The sequence below is a fragment of the Rhinolophus sinicus genome, chromosome 2 (assembly GCF_057876585.1).
Source record: "Rhinolophus sinicus isolate RSI-liver-muscle chromosome 2, RSI-T2T, whole genome shotgun sequence".
NCBI classification, from domain to species: domain Eukaryota; kingdom Metazoa; phylum Chordata; class Mammalia; order Chiroptera; family Rhinolophidae; genus Rhinolophus; species Rhinolophus sinicus.
This window is the reverse complement of record NC_142502.1, coordinates 104,714,082-104,734,712: the sequence shown is the minus strand read 5'-3', so window position 1 is coordinate 104,734,712 and position 20,631 is coordinate 104,714,082. Positions and strand designations below refer to the sequence as shown.

At 44.5% G+C, this 20,631-nt stretch overlaps 1 protein-coding gene across 1 annotated transcript in view; it reads right to left on the bottom strand.

The window, feature by feature from the left end:
• Positions 1–2,923: 2,923 nt before the first annotated feature.
• The window catches only part of RPS10 (ribosomal protein S10), a 39,686-nt gene continuing 21,978 nt past the window's right edge, over positions 2,924–20,631 (bottom strand). The window contains exons 2-7 of the mRNA XM_019738738.3: positions 9,390–9,653; positions 8,414–8,563; positions 8,016–8,187; positions 5,958–6,035; positions 4,047–4,102; positions 2,924–3,244 (exon numbers count right to left, since the gene is read on the bottom strand). Of these exons, the coding sequence (XP_019594297.2) occupies positions 3,203–3,244; positions 4,047–4,102; positions 5,958–6,035; positions 8,016–8,187; positions 8,414–8,563; positions 9,390–9,653 (762 nt within the window). The 3' untranslated portion in view covers positions 2,924–3,202. The remainder of the gene's footprint in view (positions 3,245–4,046; positions 4,103–5,957; positions 6,036–8,015; positions 8,188–8,413; positions 8,564–9,389; positions 9,654–20,631) is intronic.

Genomic DNA, 20,631 nt, shown 5'->3' with positions numbered 1-20,631 from the left:
TGGTTCCTTAAGACACGGGTAGGAATGGGCGTTTCCTAGGCACGATGGTCCCACACTGCCCTACTGGAGGCCGGTGCCAGGCACTCATGTATGGAGAGTTCTAGTGGGTCCTCAAGTCTTCAGGGCTAGAAGGTGTATCCTTCCAAAAAAAACATCGTCAAAAACAAAAAAACACACACACAAAACCCATAAACCATCTTTGTCTCTCAGCTTTAATATTGGCATATGTGTAGCTGCTTCTGAAAGGTCTACTAAATTAAAAGAGTAGGGCTCCAAAAGAGTCAGAGACCTAAAGTTGCTATTGGTACTTTTTCAGGGAAAGGGGGATTTGCATCCATATCGGGAAGTTTGTTAAATTAGGAAAACGTGTCTTCAGCTGTTAGCTTCCAAAATCCCTTTACAAGTCTTCTGGAGCCTGTTTTGCTGGTAGTGGTGGTGATGGGCTCTTGAGCTATGGGCCTGGAGACCAACACTGGAAGATGGGCCAAGATTTCCTCCAAACTTTCATCCAGTGATGTGCCCATGCAGGAGTCCAGCTGGGGCTTTCCCTGCCCCTCACCATGCACCCACCCCAAGTGACCTCCTCCAGCACTTTTAATAGCCAACATTTGTTTTTCCTAGCTTTACTCAAAAGAATAAATTCTGATGTCAGTTTCACACCCAACATCATGACATGTTCATTTTCCCATAAAACCTCTTCACGATGCCCTGACTGGTCTCACTTCTCCCCTGCTCCACAAACCCACCTCTGGGTCACTTCAGCCTTCCTCCATCGACCCTCTCTTAGAATTCAACCTGGACCTAGTGATTTCCCGCTTACATTGGATTTGGCATTATGGACTCGGTAGATCTTTGGTTTTTTCTTAACTAGACTGTTTCTTGAAGGCCCTTCTTTCCCAGGGCACTCCCTGGCACTGATCCCTGAGCTGCTAATCAATGATTATTGGTTGGCAGGGGCCATTCAATCCTACAAGATGAGAGGAGGGGGCTGGCAGGTAGGAAGAGCCACCACCATCTGCATGCTTTTAATCCACAGGCTCTGCCTCTACCTTGTAGTCTTTGGGTTTTCCCAGAGTCCATGGGTGACACTGGAGAACACATTCTGGAGTTAATTGAAAGCACGAGGGAAGGGGTTGGCAGAGAGCCCTCGCTGAAAAACAGTAATGTTTTAGTGCCAGAAAATCACCAAGGCTATATAGAAAACCCATCTGTTTGCTTTCTGGCCTCAAAGGGAAACAGAAAGGCCAGGAGCTACTAACATTTCATGGTGGAATCCAGGTTAAACAATCACAAAGCGTGTGAACACGGGCAAACCACTTGACATCACTCGAGCCAGCAGCAAAATTGGATAAAAAGCGATCTTTGGCAAGACAGCACTGAAACCGCTTCCCCCAAACACCACCTCTTTCTGCCAAAGCAAGCTTCTCCTTACTGGTGATTCAGATTCCAAAGCAACCTCCCAGCAATGCACTGAAGGCACAGTTGCGGTCGCCTGCCACCTTGTGGTCTAAATGACACACTTGCCTATCAAGACTGAAATAGGCAGCTACCAACGCAAAACCACAGGTGTAGGATTTTCATGTCTCACTTGGCTATTATTGTCCATCTCCATACAATGCTTGGCTCACAGTACCCCTTAAATATAATCCCAAGTCCCTGAGCGACTTGATCCGTTTTGCTGGCTGGCCCAGAGCTGCTGCCTCAATGACCCCTACTTAGTAAGTGCATTTCCTGCATCCGTCCAGCCGTGGTTTGATCTGCAAGCCCGTCAGCACTCACCTAGCAAACCCGTCTGCAGGCTCATGCCCAAACTCACTGGAAGCACCTTCCATATCCCCTTTGCAGCCAGTGTGCCAGGTACACAGGCTTTGTAGTACAGGACCACAGAAACGGCCAGAGGGTGAACACTCAACACTGCTCTTGTCCACTTACTCAGGTATATTCTGCACCACCACTTACAAAGGCTCCAGGAAAACTGGACAATGCATTTTCCCTTTGCAAGCCAGTGGCTCAGGTGATTGGAGCGCCACTCTCCTAATGCCAAGGTCGCCGGTTCGATTCCCACACGGACCAGTGAGCTGCGCCCTCTACAGCTAAGATTGTGAACAGCTCTCCCTGGAGCTGACCACCCGGAGGTCAGCATTGGGTGCTGTGAGCGGCTGATCGACGACTGGTGACCGTGTGCCTCAGGGAGCGCAAAGCTCATAATACCAGCATGGGACAGGGACCTGTGTCCTACACAACTAGACTGAGAAACAGCTTGAACTGTAGTGTGGGGGGGGAGAGGAATGCGGGGGGAAAAAAGAGCCACGAGATAGCAGGAACTCCAAGAACTTTTTATTCTGATCATGGAAAGACAAAAATCCCAGGGGTCTTCAGATGGCTGGGCCATCCCTTTCAGATGTTTTTATATTGTTTTCTCCTTTGATTTTTGTAAATCCAGAGTCTTAAAGATTACTATTAGGAAAACTGTTGGGCTAAACCATCCCTGTAGTTTCTTCCCCACAAGTCAGTCTGTGAAGGATGTCAGAAGTTATTTCCCTGGTTTTTTTCTTACATCCTACCTCCCCAGCACTTCTCGGATATTCCCAAATAGCAGACACAGAATCTCAGTTCCAAGACCAACAAAAGAGCAATTTTCCCACCACAGAGCTGAGCCAGCATGGCTGGTCTGGTGAAGATGCCCAGCTTTCCAACCACTTCCCAGAATGGTAACCACACTGGACATGAGTGCAGGGAGCTGTCTGCTGGCACAGAGCACACCCATGCCAAAGCCAAGCACTGCAGTTCTAGCAGCAACAAGTGGTGTCACCCTGGGTAAAACAACTTGCCAAACCAATCCAGTCTTGCCCCCCTTACATTCTGACCTTCAAACCATTCCTGTTCAGGCTGTTTCATTATGCAAAAACAGGGGCACACGAGATTATTTTCTCACCACAAGTTTATTCAACACCAAAATCGCTCCCAGTTTGCTGAGACCATTTTCTCTCCAAAGTTTATTCAAACACTAATAATCGCTCCAACTTTACTGAGATTGTTGATCGTGTCCCCCTGCCATGGGACTTCCCCCCAACCAAGCCAGTCTCGCCCCGTTTATATTGACTTTTAAAACATTCCTGATCAGACTACATTATGCAAAGATGGGCACACAAGATTCTTTTTCCGTCACAAGCTCACTCAATACCAAATAACCGCTCCCACTCTACTGAGGGGGTTGACCACGTCCACGACCAAATCCGCCTCTCTGCAAGAGAAAGCACATGACATCAGCATTAGCAGTTAGCTGGGCAGCAGTTTTATTGTCACTAGTGAGGCCCCCTCAAGAGAGCGCGGGACATAATTCCTAGCTCTGCCGTAGTGGCTGTAGGTCCATGCTCACCTTTTAGGCCTGTTTCCTCATTTGTAAAATGGGAATATGGATAATCACTCGAGTGTGCTCACACATGTACACACGGAAGCACCCAGCATGGGCACGTGCTGCGCTTCTATCTGCCATACACAGCTCTTCGCCGTGCTGCGAAGCCCTGCCACAGGACAGCTGCTGTCCCAGCAGTGATAGGCCAGTCCCCATGCAAACACTTGACCTGGATTAACTAATCTCACAATTATAGAGACAGCTAAAATCATCACCTCGATTTTATGTGAGGAAATGGGGGCCCAGAAGAGCACCCGTCCGAAGTCACATCATCTGAAGATGGAGGATTTGGTACCAGACCATCTTGGTTCTAGAACCCACTCAATCTCCGGTGACAGGTTCCCAACCTTAAAATCTGGTTCATGAAACTAAGGTGGATATGACCATTATTAAAGAAATAGAAAATACCACTGTGCTACATGTAATACTGATTTGAGACTCATTTCAGTAATTCACATATTTACAAAAGTTTGTACACTGTGTCCTAATGTAAAAACTTATTTGGAATTTGCGGGTTTTAGGAAAAAAAGAGTAGGCCCATCACCCTATACTACATCCCTACAACTTGCAGCCCCACAGGGTTGAGACCAGAACGGTAAATGCTCATGGAAAACGCATGGGGAACACTCACAAACTGGAATTCCGTTGCTGACCCAGCCCCGGCCTCGGCTTTCTTGTCGGCACCAGCTGGAATGAGAAACACCAATTTAGACACATCATATGATTTGACCACCTGCAGATAAGTCACCCAACCCAATCTCGCGGGAAAGGCCACGTCAGCAAATATACTCCACGAAGTACAAGTAAATTACAACCAGCGGTGGGAAACACCTCTGAGCCCCTTGGCCCCCTCACTCTCCAAGGGCAGCCTTCCTGAAGTCATCCTTCAAAACTCACAGCCCAAACCACTGCCTCCTCCAGGAAGGCTGCCCCGACCAAAGTCTCGATGACGTGTCGTTCCCACAGCCCCAGAGGGCCCTCACTGCCATCACATTACTTACATGCTTCAGATCAGCACCTAGCATACAAAGGGAGCTCCAAGAGGGAAGAACTCAAAGGTAAAGGACACAAGGACCCACACAAGCAAAGAGCGACTTTACTGTGACCATGGGAAGGAATCAAGATGAAAACTCCAGTGCTGCCCTGTCCTGTATGAGTCACTAGTCCAAGTTGAGATGTGTGCAAAATACACATCAGATTTCAAAAGAATGCAAAACATCTCATTGTTTACACGGGCTAAAAAATTAACATTCATGTGAAGTATCTCTACTTGCTTTAAGTGTGGCCACTAGGAAATTTTACAGCTCATACTGCAGGGCTGGGTCGGCAGGGTCAACCGTGAGGACGGTTTCAGTAAAACCTATTCAAATCGGGGTCTCTCTTTGGACCATTTCAGACCATCAGAGCGTGTGGTGTGACTTCTAATAAGAGCAACCGCTTTCTCTAAACTGAGAGCACGTTTGCTGGAGGAATTAATTCTTACTACTGTCCTGTAAGGTATTCAAGTCAAGTGGTCACTTGTATTTCACATACAAAAAGGAACCATGATGAGAGAGGCAAGAGTGGCAGTACTCTCAGTATAAATTTCCTTTCGTACCTCGCTTTTACATCACAACTGACTGCTACAGCAGTTACTCTTTAGAAACAAACTGAATCCTATCGCTCCTCTACAAAACACTACCAATGGTCCACAGCTTACCCAAGGGTAAAACCCCAAGTCCTACCATGGCCCACAGAGCTGTGCGATCTACCATCTTTCCTGACTTTCTGGCTGTCTTCTGTGCTTTAGACAAGCCAGGTGCCTTCCGCACAGGCCCTTCGCTTGAAGTGCTCTGCCCCCAGACAGCCACTGGCTGGCTCCCCTTCACCTCCATGTGCCTGCTTCCCTCTCCCTTCTGCAGCTCTCCCTGAAAACCCCATTGGAAGCGCACGGCCCCAAGTCCCCTGCTTTCCTTGTTCCCTGTAGCACCCACCCTTTTGGACATGTCATATACTTCTTTTTGCTCGTCCGTCTATCACTAAAATGCAAGTTCAATAGGATGGTCCTTTTGTCCGTTGGGCACACCACTGTCTCCCTTGCTCCTAGAACAGTGCCTGGCACAGCACAGGCACTCAGTATGTATTTGATGAATGAACAGACATCTGTTGTTCCGAGTCAGTGCAAACATTTGCTATTTAAAAACAAGGATTTTACACTATTTTTGCAACAAGGAAACAAAGGTAATTTGAGTGGGCCCTGCCCTCAAGGAGCTTACAACACAGGAACACACCACAAAACAAAAGCGTATGTTGCTTTCCTGAAGCTTTCAGTTTTGTTCTAGGTAAAGGTCTTCAACTCAAGTCTTGTGTGTCCCCAGCTGAGGGCATTCCTAATCCCCAAAGGCAAGAAGCACAAAGGATTGCAGCTGGAGATGATCTGGAGATGGAAACTAAAGATCTTTCCTGATCACCTAGGCATCTTCGAGGGCTGAGCCCCAGCCACGGCTGACCGCGAAGCCAGGTTCTACCCCACTACCCGATACAGACGAGGCGAGTTACTCACGAGGCACAGCGCTCCGTCTGTAGGTGTCTCTGTCAGCTTCCCCTCGCGTGAGTCTTGCAGGTCGTTCACCCTCCAGACCTACACAAAGTAAACCACACTGTGAACACAGGGCAACGTGAAACTCTGTTCCCTTAAGGCCAAGAAAACCAGAATTGCTCTCCTAGTCTCACTGGGCAACAACTTAGCTGTAACAGGTTAATGGGGACAGGAGCTCCTACACCCGGAACTGCCAGCTACAAACTTATCGTTGACATTTTGGCTCCTCAAGGCCTAGGAAAACATATCTTAATTAAAATGCCAATCTCTGCAAAAGGATGGCTTTCTTCTACTGTATTTTCTCAACATAAATGCACATTTTCCAATTCCTTAGCAAATTAAGAAATCCAGCCATTTCTGCAAACATTTCAATAGTCAAAATTCTGAACTTGACCCATCTCTGAAGTGGAAAACTTCCTGTGCAAATGGGAAAGGAGGCATCGTTAAGTTGAAAGCTCCACCTCCAACAGTAAATACATAAATATAAAGGCCACCAAGAATCCACTTCCTCCCTGGCTTCTCCACATACCTCCTTCAGGCTGTGGGACACATATTAAGACAGATTTTAAAAGGTACTTCAAAAACACTGGAAGTTTAAATGCGTATTCTCTCTACCTAGTTACCTTAGAATATACCTAGAATCCAGACAGAATATGAACTGTTATTTTCTTTTAAGCAGAAAGAATAAGACTGAACCCAGGTGAGTGGTTAAATGCCAGGTCCCACGCAGGCCAAGTAAATCAGACTCTGCGGGGGCACAGACAGGCAATAGCTTCCCCTGCCCCAAGTGATTCCAAGACGCACCAGCCTATCTGACCACCAGAATTCCCTAGGGAGCTTTCATAAAAAATAGATCCCGGGCCGGCCTAGTGGCTCAGGCAGTTGGAGCTCCATGCTCCTAACTCCGAAGGCTGCCAGTTCGATTCCCACACGGGCCAGTGGGCTCTCAACCACAAGGTTGCCAGTTCAATTCCTCGAGTCCCGCAAGGGATGGTGGGCTCTGCCCACTGCAACTAAGATTGAACACGGCAGCTTGAGCTGAGCTGCCGCTGAGCTCCCGGATGGCTCAGTTGGTTGGAGAGCGTCCTCTCAACCACAAGGTTGTCGGTTCGACTCCCTCAAGGGATGGTGGGCTGTGCCCCCTGCATCTAACAACGGCAACTGGACCTGGAGCTGAGCTGCACCCTCCACAACTAAGACTGAAAGGACAACTTGACTTGGAAAAAAGTCCTGGAAGTACACACTGTTCCCCAATAAAGTCCTGTTGCCCTTCCCCAATAAAATAATCTAAAAAAAAAAAAGAAAAAATCCCCGAGCTACATGGTCTCTCTCCAGGGGAACCTGGACATGATCATCTGGCGCACAGAAATCTCTGCATCTCATCTCATCACCCAGCCCACAAACCACTCCTCCTATGAAGTTTCCTATGACAAGTTTTTTCAGACCTAAGGAAAAGGAAACCACGACCTTGCCAAAAAGACAACTGCAAACCAGCAGTGATAATTCCCCACCCCCCACAGAGACACATCCTTTCACACCACGATTAAATATGTAGATTAAATATATATCTCTTGTATTTAAAGTCTTAAATATGTTAAGCCTTTATTCTTGCTCCCACTGCCAAAAAACCCCGTAACACTTCATTTCCTTTACATATGGTAAGCAGCTTCGCTCTGGACTCCTTGGGGATAAGCATACCCTCTCTTCTGGAACGTCACTCAGGGATCTACCACACGCATCTGGCCACAGACGCGTGTTTAATGCCACTATCCCCCAGGATGGCCTGAACACCTGAGTCCAGTTCCATTACAAGTCCCATGTCAAGGGACAAAGGTTCCAGGTCTTGATCCAAGGTCCTACACACCAGCGTCCCTGTAAAGCTGACGCCAATGGTGTACTGTACGGCCACTTCCGTCGCCCACACAAACACAAACCCCACCGTTTCACATATACCAGCCCCCCTCCAGAAAGAGCAGCTGCAGAGCAGAGCAGGCCCTGGAGGCATTTATTTGAGCACCGTACCTTTGGGCCTTGGCCTGCCCGTCTCAGGCCGGCTGCGGCGCAAAGTGGCCGGCACGATCTCGGGGGGCAGGTGGAGGTAATCACGGAGATACTGGATACCCTCGTTGGTAAGGTACCAGTAGAAATGTCTCCAGGCAAACTGTTCCTTCACATAGCCTCGTGATTTGAGAGACTGGAAGACAGAAAACTTCTGTTAAGACATAACTAGGGGCTCGAAGCTAGAAACTCAGTGCAAAGGGAAGCTAAGCTGCTAGCAGACAAGCTTTCGTGGTGTATCTACCTCACAGCCCTTCCAGGCAGCAAGCAGCTCTGGCTGTCCTGACCTCTCCTTGGAATTTGTCTTGAACATTAGTGGACAATCCCTCCATTTGCACCCCACTCCAGCAGCCCCCGACTACCTGCATGGCTTTCATGACGTGAAGATTAGGCACATTCTTGTCTGCCAGTTCAGGGTGCTTGGGCATGTGAACGTCCTTCTTGGCCACCATCACCCCCTCCTTAAAGAGGAGCTCATAAATGGCAATCCGGTTTTTCTTGGGCATCAGCATCTGCAAGGAGACCAAGAGCGCTGGTAAGCAACGTGGTCAGGGTCCAGGATCGGAGTTCATGACCTCCAAACCGCCGTACGAAACCACTGTCCGATGGGTTGAAAACTCACACACAAAAACCACATAGAAAACATGCAGGAAAAGGGAATTCAAATTCCGCGAAACCGAAACCCACCAGTTCCCAGCTCCCTCCTCCAGCCCTCAACCCTTCAGATGCCAAGGCCTTAGAACAAAACGGGGATGGGGCTACATATTCAGTCCAAACTTGCACCCGCACAACCACCAACGTATAATGGAATCCTCGGAGTATGTGGGGACCATCAGCAACTGTACGTAGGGGTGGAAAGGCGCCGCTGTACCTTCGGGTACTCGGAGGGCCCAGACGACCTGGGAAAGTCTTTGATTCATGACAGGCCGCTGATCCCAAACCACCGTGCTAAGGCCTGCGCCCCGCCATCTCCTACCAGTTTCTCCAAACTACAGCGCCACGGCCAAGCAAGGAGGCAGCCGCGGGTGAGGGGCTTCCTCCCTGAAGGAAACGCGTGCAAGCGGCGTGTAGTCCCCCTTGCCTTGCCCGGTTAGTCCCCGCCATGCAAGGGCTTCATCTTCCCCTTCTCCGCTCTCCGCCATCAGGACGCCAATCTTCGCCAACGGCGCCCCAATACCCCCCCTAAATGCGCTCCCGGCCCCTCTCGCTGCCCAGAAATGGGCGTGCGGGCAGCCATAGATGAGCCTCCCGTCCCGACCCCGGGTAAACGCGGCGACTACGGCGGCGAGAGGGCCAGGATGGGGGCCGATAAAACCCATACTTCACGGAAGAACTCACCGTTACAACTTCTGCGTCCCGGTCCGGAGCTGGAAAAGAAGGAGCATGCGCGGCGCGTCGTCTGTTCCGGGCTGGCGTGCCCCGCCCCCCGTCAGGACCCGCGCGGCGCCTGGGGTGGCCTCGGCGGTGCCTGGGAGACGGGCGGCTCTCGACGGCCGGCCACCTGGACCGCCTCGTGGACCCAGGCACCGGGACACCGCAGCCCCGAGCTTCTGGGCTTAAGTGCTTTGTCAGTAAACGGTCACTTTGACGCTTGGGCAAGCCCTGTAGAAACACGCTACTTTTTAATTTCCCACCGATCATTGAATTTATTATTATGCAAGTAATATATGCTCTTTGAGCGGGAAAAGAGAACACAGAAGGTAGTAACAATAACCATAATTAAAGACTAAAAACAATCCTACCAACCAAAGATAATCACTATTAACATTTTGGTATATATTCTTCCAAATTCACACGTACACACATACATCCATACATACATTTTTTAAAAAAACAAAAATGGGATGTTTTGCATGTACGTTATTTATGTTTGGTAACCTTTTTCCGCTTACCAATACATCATGAATCTCGTCGTGTTAATACCTACAATTGTAACACTCTATGATTGAATATATGTAAACTTCACTACTGTACCAATGCCACACATATCTGCACCCTTGCCCAATATTTTACTTAGGATAAATTCCTGGAAGTGTAATTGTTAAGTAACAAAGTACACAATCTAATGTCTTCTAATTTGCTTTTCTTGATACTTCGGTGGTTAAACACTTTTTTCTTTCTCTTTTTTTTCTTTTTAGGCATTTGTGTTCCTTCTATAAATTGTTCATTTACATTTCCTTTTTTTCTTATTGAGATTTTTTCTATTGATTTGAAATCACTCTTTACATATTAAAGCTATTAACCCTTTGTCATATATTTTTCGAGAATTTCCTCGTTTTTCATTTGTTTTGATTCTCATGGTATTCTGAAGAAGTTTCACATTTCTTTATATCCAGATCTTTACGCTTTCAGACTTCGGTACAATGCTTAAAAAGTCCACACCTCAAGATTATATAAATATTCACCTATAGTTTCTTCAAGTATTTTTGTGGTTTAATTGTTTAAAAATAATCATTCAGCAGTTTTGCAAGATGGAAAGTGTTTTGGAAATTAGTTGCACAGCAATGTGAATTACTTAACACTACTGAACTGTACACTTAAAAATGGTTAAGGTAGTGAATTTTATGTTATGTACAATTAAAAAATAAGTATTCATAATATGTTTACAGAAATTTTTTTAAAAGGAGCTTGAACATATGGACAATGAACAACATAATCCAAGGACTGGTTAAGGTGATTTGAAAAAAATGCAATAAAACTTCTAGAAGTGAAAACTAAAATTATTGAAATGTAAAACTTAGTTTAAAAAAGAATAAACAATAGATTTGACACACTGAAAGAGAAAAATCAGTAAAATGGAAGATAGAATGTTTAAAAAAATATTCACAATGCAGTCCAGAGATTGAAAGACAGGGAATGTTTGAAAGAAAAGATAAGTATGAAGAACAGAGTGAGAAAGTCTAATATATGTCTAGGTGAAGTCTCATAAGGAAATAATAGGGAATGTAGGAAAGAGACACTGTCAGAATATTTTCCAGAATTATTGGAAGACAACACACTTCGGATTCATTGTGCTCCTCAAACCCCACATTGGAAAAATGAAAACAGGTCCATGCCTAAACATATCATAATGAAGGTGCAGACATCAAAGACAAAGAGAAGATCTTAAAAGCAGCCAGCAGGAAAAGACAGGTGTGACTGCTCACTTCCCAGCAGCAACACTGGAATGCAGTCTGCTGAATATAGCCTCCTAGGTCTCTCCCATTTCAGTAGCTAGAGTGATTCTGCTACCACATCACACTATGTCACTCCCTGGCTTAGAATCTCCAATGACTCTCCAGCTCACTTATAAAAAATACTCAAAGTCTTTATGGGATATAATTTTTTATGTTGAAATCTTTTATCCTCCTGGAATATTTTGATGTAAAATTTTTTCCTCCAAAGGGTTAGTTGGTATCTCAACATCATTTCCTCAATAAGCTGTTATTGAGGAAATTATCTAATTATCTGAAATACCCCTAAATTGTTTATAAGAGATGAATTCAGTTTAGATTGCGTTGCATTTGTGCCTATGAGACACTGGTGAAAATACCCAGGGTAATCTTAGATAAAGAGCTCAGAATTTGCCCTGTGGGAGAGAGCTGGGTTAGATTAGGTAAGGGAATCCTCTGAGACCATGTGAGGATCTGAGATCCCGCAAAGAGGGCGTGGAGTGAGAAGAGGATGAGGAAGGACCCCACAGCACTTCCCAGCTCACCCTAGCTTGGTAGTCCTGTGAGTATCTCCACACCTGGATGGAGCTGTCTTATGGGCAGGGACCATCCTTTCTCCTCTCTTGTGTCCTCTCCAGCAGTTAGCACAACGTCTCACACATGTCAGGTATACTTAATAAATGTTTCAGGAATAAACAGCAACCTCATGGAGAGCAGAGGAGATCAGAGGTTATTGAGTAAGGAAAGAGGATGAGTAATAATACCCTCTGACACTACAAAAGACTTCTCAGATGACAGTGCATCCTTGAGTTTGCTGAATTCTGTTCAGCTGTTAGGCACTGAGCACCTGGCACTGGGCCAGGCGGTGGGGCACGAGTGGGGGCAGGAAAGCACATGGATCCTATGCCAAGCAACAAATACCTCTATTATGTGCCCGGAGCCATGAAGAAAATGATCAGGGTGTGGTAACAGGGAGGAACGGGGAGTGAGGCGGTGACATTTCAGCTGAAACCTACAGAGGAGCCACACTTGGCCCGAGAACAGACTGAGGGAACAATTCCTATGAAAGTCTCTGCTGCAGAGGAGCAGAAAAGAAAGACAGCCAGCTCGGCTAGGACAGGGTTAACAAGGCGAACTCGGGCAAGCAGTGCCTCAGGAACGAGTTAAGATTTTATTCAAAGTGCAATGAAAAGCCACAAAAAGGGTTCAAGTAGCAGTGACAGGATCAGATGCGTGTTTTAAAGAGACTACCATTGTAAAGACCAACCCTGTTTTTACCATTCCTACCCTGTATTGTACATGAAATACAGGTATATCACCTGCCATGTGTTATAGACACACACAAACACACACACACCAAAAAACCAAAACTGAGGTTTAGAGAAATAGATGTGTCTTGCCCAAGGTCACAGAGGTAAAAAATGACGGATATGGACTCTGACTGCAGAGCCTACAGCCTTTCCCACTGCCTTAGGCTGTCCCTCTGCAATGGGTCTTGGTGCTGGAGCCAAAGTCAGGGACAGGGAGCCAGCACCCAGAATTCAGAGTAGTCAGTCGAGGGGCCCCGGCTCTCCTGGGGATTAGTCTCATCCTGTTGCCCATTAGAATCCCTTGGGAGGTTTTTAAAAATCCATCCATCCAGGCCACACCCCAGATGCATTAAGTTAGGCACTCTGGGGGTGGGGCCCAGGTATTTTACTTTTTAATTTTTCATATACATACAGTAAAAATACAAATGTCCTAAGGTTACAGGTCAGTGAGAGTGTGTGTGTGTGTGTGTGTGTGTGTGTGTGTCTGTAAATCCATGTTAACTACCATCCAGATCAAGAGATAGAATATGAACAATACCCCAGAAGTCTCCCTTTCCAGTCAAAGCCCCACCCCCACTCCCAGGTACACACTGTTTGACTGATGTCACCACAGTATGTATTCATTTGTGTCTGGCTACCCACCTGTCTCCATCTTTAGGTCTGTGAGAATCCATGCCATAGGCATCAGTCGTTTCTTAGTTTTTGCTGCTGAGTGGCATTCTGTTGTGCAGATATACCGCAATTTGTTTATTCATTTATCAATTGATGGACGTCGAAGTTGTTTGCAGTGTTTGGCCATTATAAATAAAACTACTAAAGGCGTCTTCTGGTGGACATGAGTATTGGGCAGCAGTCGTTTCCAAGGCAACCGTCATTGAGAACTACTGATAAAGAGTAAAGCGACCGCCCGGTGGCTCAGGCGGTTGGAGCTCCATGCTCCTAACTCCGAAGGCTGCCGGTTTGATTCCCACATGGGCCAGTGGGCTCTCAACCACAGGGTTGCCGGTTCAACTCCTTGACTCCCACAAGGGATGATGGGCTGTGCTCCCTGCAACTAAGACTAAACACAGCACCTTGAGCTGAGCTGCCACTGAGCTCCCGGATGGCTCAGTTGTTTGGAGCGCGTACTCTCAACCACAAAGTTGCCGGTTTGACTCCCGCAAGGGATGGTGGGCTTCGCCCCCTGCAACTGGCAACTGGACCTGGAGCTGAGCTGTGCTCTCCACAACTAAGATTGAAAGAACAACAACTTGACTTGGAAAAAAGTCCTGGAAGTACACACTGTTGCCCAATAAAGTCCTGTTCCCCTTCCCCAATAAAATCTTTAAAAAAAAAGAGAGTAAACCACAGTCCCAATATGGTATTACTTGTGCTGAAAGCACATGATACCGAATCTAGATTTAATATGCAACCTAACTGCAGTGCCAGCCTCTCCCAGGCGTAGAATTTTAAACCAATCAGTTTGGAATTTCCTGATCCGCACTAGTGAAGTAATCTGCCTCCTCAGACCCTCTGCATTCCCCTAAGGGAAGGTGTCCTTGCCTGAAATAATCCACTCTTAACTTCTTAGTCCCACCCTCTTTCTGTCTATAAAAACCTTCCATTTTGTGCAACCCCTCAGAGCGCCCACCTAGTGGCTAGATGGGATGCTGCCCGATTTGTGAACCACTTAATAAAGCCAATTAGATCCCCAAATTTACTCAGTTGAATGTTTTTTTTTAACGCAACTGACTTTGAGCAGTCTATAAACTCCTGAGGGCCACTGTTAAAGATGGAAGTCAAAGCCCAGGTCTCCAGGGACCCCTGGGAGTCCCCTCCCCCCCAGTTGGAAATGAATAAAGTATGGCTTGTAAAGATTTTCTAGTCCCAGTTCCTTTCCGTTTCAGGTTCCAGAACCTTTAATAAAATCTGTCACAGCAGGAATGGAGGGAGACCTGGGGAGCAAGCCTCTATTTCTGAGGCTCTGGGAACAGGGTGGAGGGACGCTTTCATGGCCCAGGTGGGGTGATGCACTGGCTGTGACAACAGTAAACCAGACATTCCTCAACAGCCATGCAGGCCTCACATCTCCCCACATCTCCCTTCGCCACATCTAGAATAGCTTCCTAACCCTGTAGCGTGTTACCTCCTCCCACCCCGGAAGAAACCTCCTCAAAAGAACCATCTGTGATTTTTCATTTTTAGCTCCCACGGCATATGTGAATTTGTGAGAAGTAGGTAGATGGCTGCTGATACATTCCTGGACACACACACACACACACACACACACATACACACACACAGTCACCCACATCTGGTGCCATGGGGCTGAAGGTGCTATTTCTCTTTTAGGTCGAGCCTGACCATCCCTCCACATAGGCAAACCACGCCATGGACACCCTCTCCTTCAGTGACTGCCACCTCTGCCTGTCATTGTTTGGGGCAACTGCTCTTACCTCACCTGCCTGGAGCTGCCATGATTCCTGAATTATTTGATAATGACCAGTGTTGAGGCAGAAACAGAAGACAGAGGTCAGGGACTGCCATATGTTCATAGCCTGTTGGACCCGTTGCCTTGCGTTGGATCTGTTGACGATGCTATAGAGATGATGCATGTTGGTGTCAAGGTGTGGTTCATCCACTGTCACCTATAAACCTCTGAGCATTTTGCATATGCCCTTGTTTTCTTATCTGCCTAACTACATCTTCAAGTACCCATTTTACAGCAGGAAAAACTGAGGCATGGAAAGCTTTGGAATGCCAGATCCACAAGAGCAAGGATTTCTGCCCCTGGTGCTCACAGCTGGGGCCCAGTAGCCTGGGACAGTACCTGGCACACAGGAGGGACTCAGTAAAGATGTCTTAACAAAATGGATGAAGCTTATGGTGCATTTTGGTTTTGAAACTACTACCATCAGTATCCTCTCCCTCCTGAACCTCCTTCCTCAGCACAGGCCACCAGGACAAGCAAGGCAGCCACACTCCCCTTGGAGAGCTTCCCCTCCCATGCCTCGCGGAGCCTCTCTTCACTTTTGCAGTGGAGAGCGTAGACTCAGGAGCTGCACAGCCCGCTGCAAAACTCAGCTCCGCCACTCTGCAGCTGGGGGCCTTGCGCCAATCTCTGAGCCTTTCTGTGCCTCGGTTTCCCCATCTCTTCACTGGAAATAACAAGAGTACCAACTTCATGGAGTTGTGGGGAGGATTCAAAGAGGTCATACAAGCGATGTGTCTGGAGCAGTGCCTTGCACGTGGCAAGTGATCAAGAAATGTTAGCTATTAGTATTACTTTAAATTGTTTAAATTTCTTTTTTCCATTTCACTATAAAACATAATCAGACACAGGAAACCACAGAAAATAAAGGTACAGCTTAGTGAATTTTTATAAGGCAAATGCCCTTGTAACCACTATCTGTATCAAGAATTTGCTAAGCATCCTCCCCCACCCATCCCAAGTATAGCCCCTGGCTTCCTCCAACAGTGCCCAGTTTGGGGCTATCACAAATAAAGCTGATATGAACATTGGTGTACAGGTTTTTGTGTGGATACATGCTGTCATTCTCTTGGGTAAATACCCAGGATTTGAATTGCTAGGTTGTATAGCAGGTGTGTGTTACAACTGATATGAAACGGTCAAACTGTTTTCCAAAATGGCTCTACTATTTTACATTCCCATCAGCAACACATGAGACTTCCAGTTACTCTGCATCCTTGCCAGCATTTAGAATTGTCAGAGCTTTGTATAAATTATTTTTTAACCCATTTTAATAGGTATGTAGTGGTATCTAATTAAAATTTTCATTGCATTTCCCTAGTGCCCAATAATGTTAAGTATCTTTTCATGTGCCATTCATACATCTCGTTTTCTTTTCCTTTTTAAAAAAATAATTGTAAATCGGTGCAGCTGTTATGGAAGGCAGAGTGGAGGTTCCTCAAAACAATAATAGGGGTGGCCGGATGGCTCAGTTGGTTAGAGCATGAGCTCTGAACAACAGGGATGCCGGTTCAATTCCCCGGGATAGTGGGCTACGCGCCCTGCAACTAAGATTGAAAACAGCAACTGGACTTGGAACTGAGCTGCGCCCTCCACAGTTAGATTGAACGACAACGACTTTGAGCTGATGGGCCCTGGAGAAACATACTGTTCCCCAATATTCCCCAATAAATTTTTTTTTAAATTAAGAATAGAATTACCATATGGCCCAGCAATCCCTCTTCTGGGTATCTACCCCAAAAAATCTGAAAACATTTATCCATAAAGTTATATGTACTCCGTTGTTCATTGCAGCTTTATTTGCGGTGGTCAAGACATGGAAACAACCAAAGTGTCTTTCAATAGATGACTGGATAAAGAAGATGTGGTATATATACACAATGGAATACTATTCTGCCATAAAAAAAGATGAAATGTACCATTTGTGACAACATGGATGGATTTGAGATGATTATGCGAAATAAATGAAATAAGTCAAACAGAAAAAGTCAAGAACCATATGATTTCACTGATATGTGGTATATAAAACTGAAAACAAGAAAAGAACAAGACAAACAAATGACTCATAGACATAGACAATAGTTTAGTGGTTACCAGAGGTTAAGAGGGAGGGGGGTGGTAGATGAAGGTAAAGGGGATCAAATATATGGTGATGGAAGAAGAGAACTGCCTCTGGGCGGTAAACACACAATGTGACATACAGATGATGTAATACAGAATTGTACACCTGAAATCTATGTAACTTTACTAACAATTGTCACCCCAATAAACTTTAATTAAAAAATAGATACATGTAATATTGAAAAAATAATTAATTTTAGGTTTTCAATTATAGTTGACATTCAATGTTGTATTAGTTTCAACTGTACAGCATAGTGATTAGACACTTATATAGCTTATGAAGTGATGCTCACCTTATGGAATCTAGTACCCACCTGGCACCACACATAGTTATTACAATATTGACTATATTCCCTATGCTGTACTTTACATCCCCATGACTATTTTGTAACTGCCAATTTGTACTTCTTAATCCCTTCACTTTTTGCACCCAGCCCCCAACGCCCCTCCTATCTGGAAACTATCAGTTTGTTTTCTGTATCTATGAGTTTGTTTCTGTTTTGTTTGTTCATTTTGTTTTTACATTCCACATATAAGTGAAATCATATGGCATTTGTCTTTCTCTGTCTGACTGATTTCACTCAGCATAACTCCCTTTAGACTTATCCATGTTGTCACAAATGGTAAGATTTCATTCTGCACAAAAGAATGAAATCTTACCATTTGCGACAACATGGATGGACCTAGAGGGAGTTATGCTAAGTATGTGATATATACATATCACATCTTTATCCAGTTTTCTATCAATGGACACTTGGATTGCTTCCATATCTTGGCTATTGCAAATAATATTTCAGTGAATATAGGGATGCACATATCTTTTTGAATTAGTGTTTTGGATTTTTTTTCTAATAAATACCCAAAATGCTGGGTCATATAGTAGTTCTTTTTTTAATTTTTTGAGGAACCTCCATACTATTTTCCATAGTGGATGCACCAATTTGCAATCTCAGCAACAGTGCACGAGAGTTCCCTTTTCTCCACATCCTCGTCAACTCTTATTTATTGATTTATTGATGATAGCCATTCTGACAGGAGGTGGTATCTCATTGCAGGTTTTATTTGCATTTCTCTAATGATTAGTGACATGGAGCATCTTTTCACATGTCTATTGGCCAGCTGTATGTCCTCTTTGGAGAAATGTATACTAGGTCCTCTGCTCATTTTTAAATCAGATTGGCTTTTTTTTTTTTTTTTTTTTTTTTTGGTGTTAAGTTGTCTGAATTCTTTTTTGGTTTTTTTCCTAGTCAAGTTGTTCTTTCAATCTTAGTTATAGAGGGTGCCGTTCAGCTTCAAGTTGTTGTCCTTTCAGTCTTAGTTGTGGAGAGCGAAGCTCAGCTCCAGGTCTAGTTGCCATTGCTAGTTGCAGGGGGCGCAGCCCACCATCCCTGGTGGGACTCGAGGAATTGAACTGGCAACCTTGTGGTTGAGAGCCCACTGGCCCATGTGGGAATCAAACCGGCCCCCTTCGGAGTTAGGAGCATGGAGCTCTAACCACCTGAGCCACCGGGCTGGCCCCTGAATTCTTTATATATTTTGGATATTAACCCCTTATTGGATATGTCATTGGCAAATATCTTCTTCTATTCAGTAGGCTGTCTTTTCATTTTGTTGATGGTTTCCTTTGATGTGCAAAAACATTTTAGTTTGATGTAGTCCCACTTGTATATTTTTTCTTTTGTTTCCCTTGCCTGAGGAGACATAGCCAAAAAAATATTACTAAGAGCAATGTCAAAAAATTTACTGCCTATGTTTTCTTCCAGGAGTTTTATGGTTTGGGTCTTACATTTAAGTATTTAATCCATTTTGAGTTTATGCTTGTATATGGTGTAAGAAGATTGTGCAGTTTCATTGTTTGCATGTATCTGTCCAGTTTTCCCAGCACCATTTATTGAACAAATTGTCTTTATCCCACTGTATATTCTTACCTCCTTTGTCATAGATTAAATGACCAGATAGGTGTGGGTTTATATTTAGGCTCTCTATTCTTTTCCATTGATCTATGTGTCTGTTTTTATGCCAGTGCCATGTTGTTTTGATTACTATAGTCTTATAGTATAGTTTGATATCAGGTGTGATACCCCCAATTTTGTTCTTTCTCAAGATTGCTCTGGCTATTTGGGGTCTTTTGTGGTTCCACATAAATTTTAAGATTATTTGTTCTAGTTCTGTGAAAAATGCCATTGGTATTTTGATAGGGATTGCATTGAATCTATAGATTGCTTTGGGTAATGTGGATGTTTTAACGGTGTTAATTCTTCCTATTCATGAGCACAGCATATGCTTCTATTTATTTGTATCTCTTCAATTTCTTTCTGCAGTGTCTTATAGTTTTCTGAGTACAGGTCATTTAACTTCTTGGTTAAATTTATTCCTAGGTATTTTTTTAATGCAATTGTAAACGGGATTGTTTTCTTAATTTCTCTTTCTGACAGTTCATTATTGGTGTAGAGAAATTCAATTGATGTCTCAGTATTAATTTTGTATCCTGATACTTTACTGAATTCGTTTACCAGTTCTAATAGTGTTTTGGTGGAATCTTTAGAGTTCTCTGCATACAGTATCATGTCATCTGCAAATAATGATAGTTTTACTTCTTACTTTCCAATTTGGATGACTTTTATTTCTTTATCTTGTCTGATTGCTGTGGCTAGGACTTCCAATACTATGTTGAATAAAAGTGGTGAAAGTAGGCATCCTTGTCTTGCTCCTGATCTTAAGGAGAATGACTTTCAGTTTTTCCCTGTTGAGTATGAAGTTAGCTGTGGGTTTGTCGTTATATGGCCTTTATTATGTTGACATATGTTCCCTCTGTTCTCACTTTGCTGAGAGTTTTTATCATAAATGGAAGCTGGATTCTGTCAAATGTTTTTTCTGCATCTATTGATATGATCATATGATTTTAATCTTTCATTTTGTTTATGTGGTTTATCACATTAACTGATTTGTAGATATTGAACCAATATTGCGACCCAGGAGTAAATCACACTTATTACGGTGTATGATCTTTTTAATGTATTGCTGAATTCAGTTTGCTAGTATTTTGTTGAGGATTTTTGCATGTATGGTCATCAGGGATACCAGCCTACAATTTTCTTTTTTCTTTTTTTTTTGTAATATGTTTGTCTGGTTTTGGAATCAGGGTAGTGGTGGCCTTGTAAAATGAGATTGGGAGATTTCCCTCCTCTTGAATTTTTAAATTCTTCTTTGAATGTTTGGTAAAATTCACTTGTGAAGCCATTTGTTCCAGGACTTTTGTTTATTGGAAGTTTTTGATTACTGATTGGATTTCATTAGTAGTATTTAGTTAGTTCAGATTCTTTTGTTTGTTCTTGATTCAGTCTTGGAAGACTGCATGTTTCTAGGAATTTATACATTTCTTCCAGTTGTCCAATTTGTTGGCATATAATTTTTCATAATATTTTCTTGTTATCCTTTGGATTTGGTGTCAGCTGTCACTTCTCCTCTTTCATTTCTGATTTTACTTATTTGGGTCTTCTCTCTTTTTCTCCTGATGAGTCTGGTTA